The sequence below is a fragment of the Solanum pennellii genome, chromosome 3 (genome assembly GCF_001406875.1).
Source record: "Solanum pennellii chromosome 3, SPENNV200".
NCBI classification, from domain to species: domain Eukaryota; kingdom Viridiplantae; phylum Streptophyta; class Magnoliopsida; order Solanales; family Solanaceae; genus Solanum; species Solanum pennellii.
Window position 1 is genome coordinate 59,227,425 of NC_028639.1, and position 920 is coordinate 59,228,344.

General features: G+C 31.3%; 1 protein-coding gene across 1 annotated transcript; it reads left to right on the plus strand.

Moving 5' to 3' along the window:
• Positions 1–416: 416 nt before the first annotated feature.
• Positions 417–920, plus strand: LOC107014221 (agamous-like MADS-box protein AGL29). Its single transcript, XM_015214074.2, has one exon. It carries the CDS (start codon positions 417–419, stop codon positions 918–920), a length of 504 nt encoding a protein of 167 aa, XP_015069560.1.

Sequence of the window (920 nt, forward strand, 5' to 3'; positions counted from 1 at the left end):
TATAGCTTTTGTATTTGTCTTTAAATTCAATTCGACATTATTGCCTTGCAACTTTATAATTTTTGTTGAAGTACAAGGTAATCACATATGAAATATAAACTCATAATATGAATGTCATAGTAGACCCATAATATGAACGCATTAAACAAATGTGAAAACACATGTAAAAGAACACGTGATATAAAGACCCATATAATGTGAAAATATTAAATAAATAGATCGACTCATAATATGAAAGTATTAAGTAAACATGACAATACACGTGATAGCTAGAATTATAACAAGAAAACATTACAATACTCGTGACAAGTACACTCATACACCTACTATAAATTGTACAAGTGTTCCTCTTAAAATTGCTCAGCATTATTCAACAGAAATATATTACTATCTTCTTCATATCATTTTCTTTTGCAATGGAAAATGAAACTAAGAAAGGCAAGCAAAAAATTGAAATGAAGCTCATCAAGTCTGAGAGAGCATGTGCTGTGAGTTTCTCGAAAAGAAAAAAAACTTTGTTTGATGATGCAAAAAAGTTTGCAACTCAAAATGGGGCAGATGTTGGTGTGATGCTCTTTTCACCAGGTGGAAAACCATATTGCTATGGTTCTACAAGTGTAGAAGATATAATTGAAAATTTTCTCAAAATGAAAGTAGAGGAAAAATCAAATGGTTTTGAGAAATTGAAAGATCTCCATAAAGAATTGGAAACATGTAACGAGAAAGAAAAAAAACGAGTATTAATGCATAGGATTCTGAACCCTGGCTTAGAAATACCTCAAGATAAACATATGGAGGAGCAGAAGTTGGCATTGAAGTTGCGGGTAGAGAAGATTAAAAAAGAAACACAAAATTCTATTTTGATGGAGCACCTAAAATTCGATTTAAATGTTGCCCCTGAGCCACAAGATGAGGAGTAA

Excerpts from the sequence above, each read along its gene's own strand:
- LOC107014221 (XM_015214074.2), top strand. The coding sequence starts at position 417 with ATGGAAAATGAAACTAAGAAAGGCAAGCAAAAAATTGAAATGAAGCTC.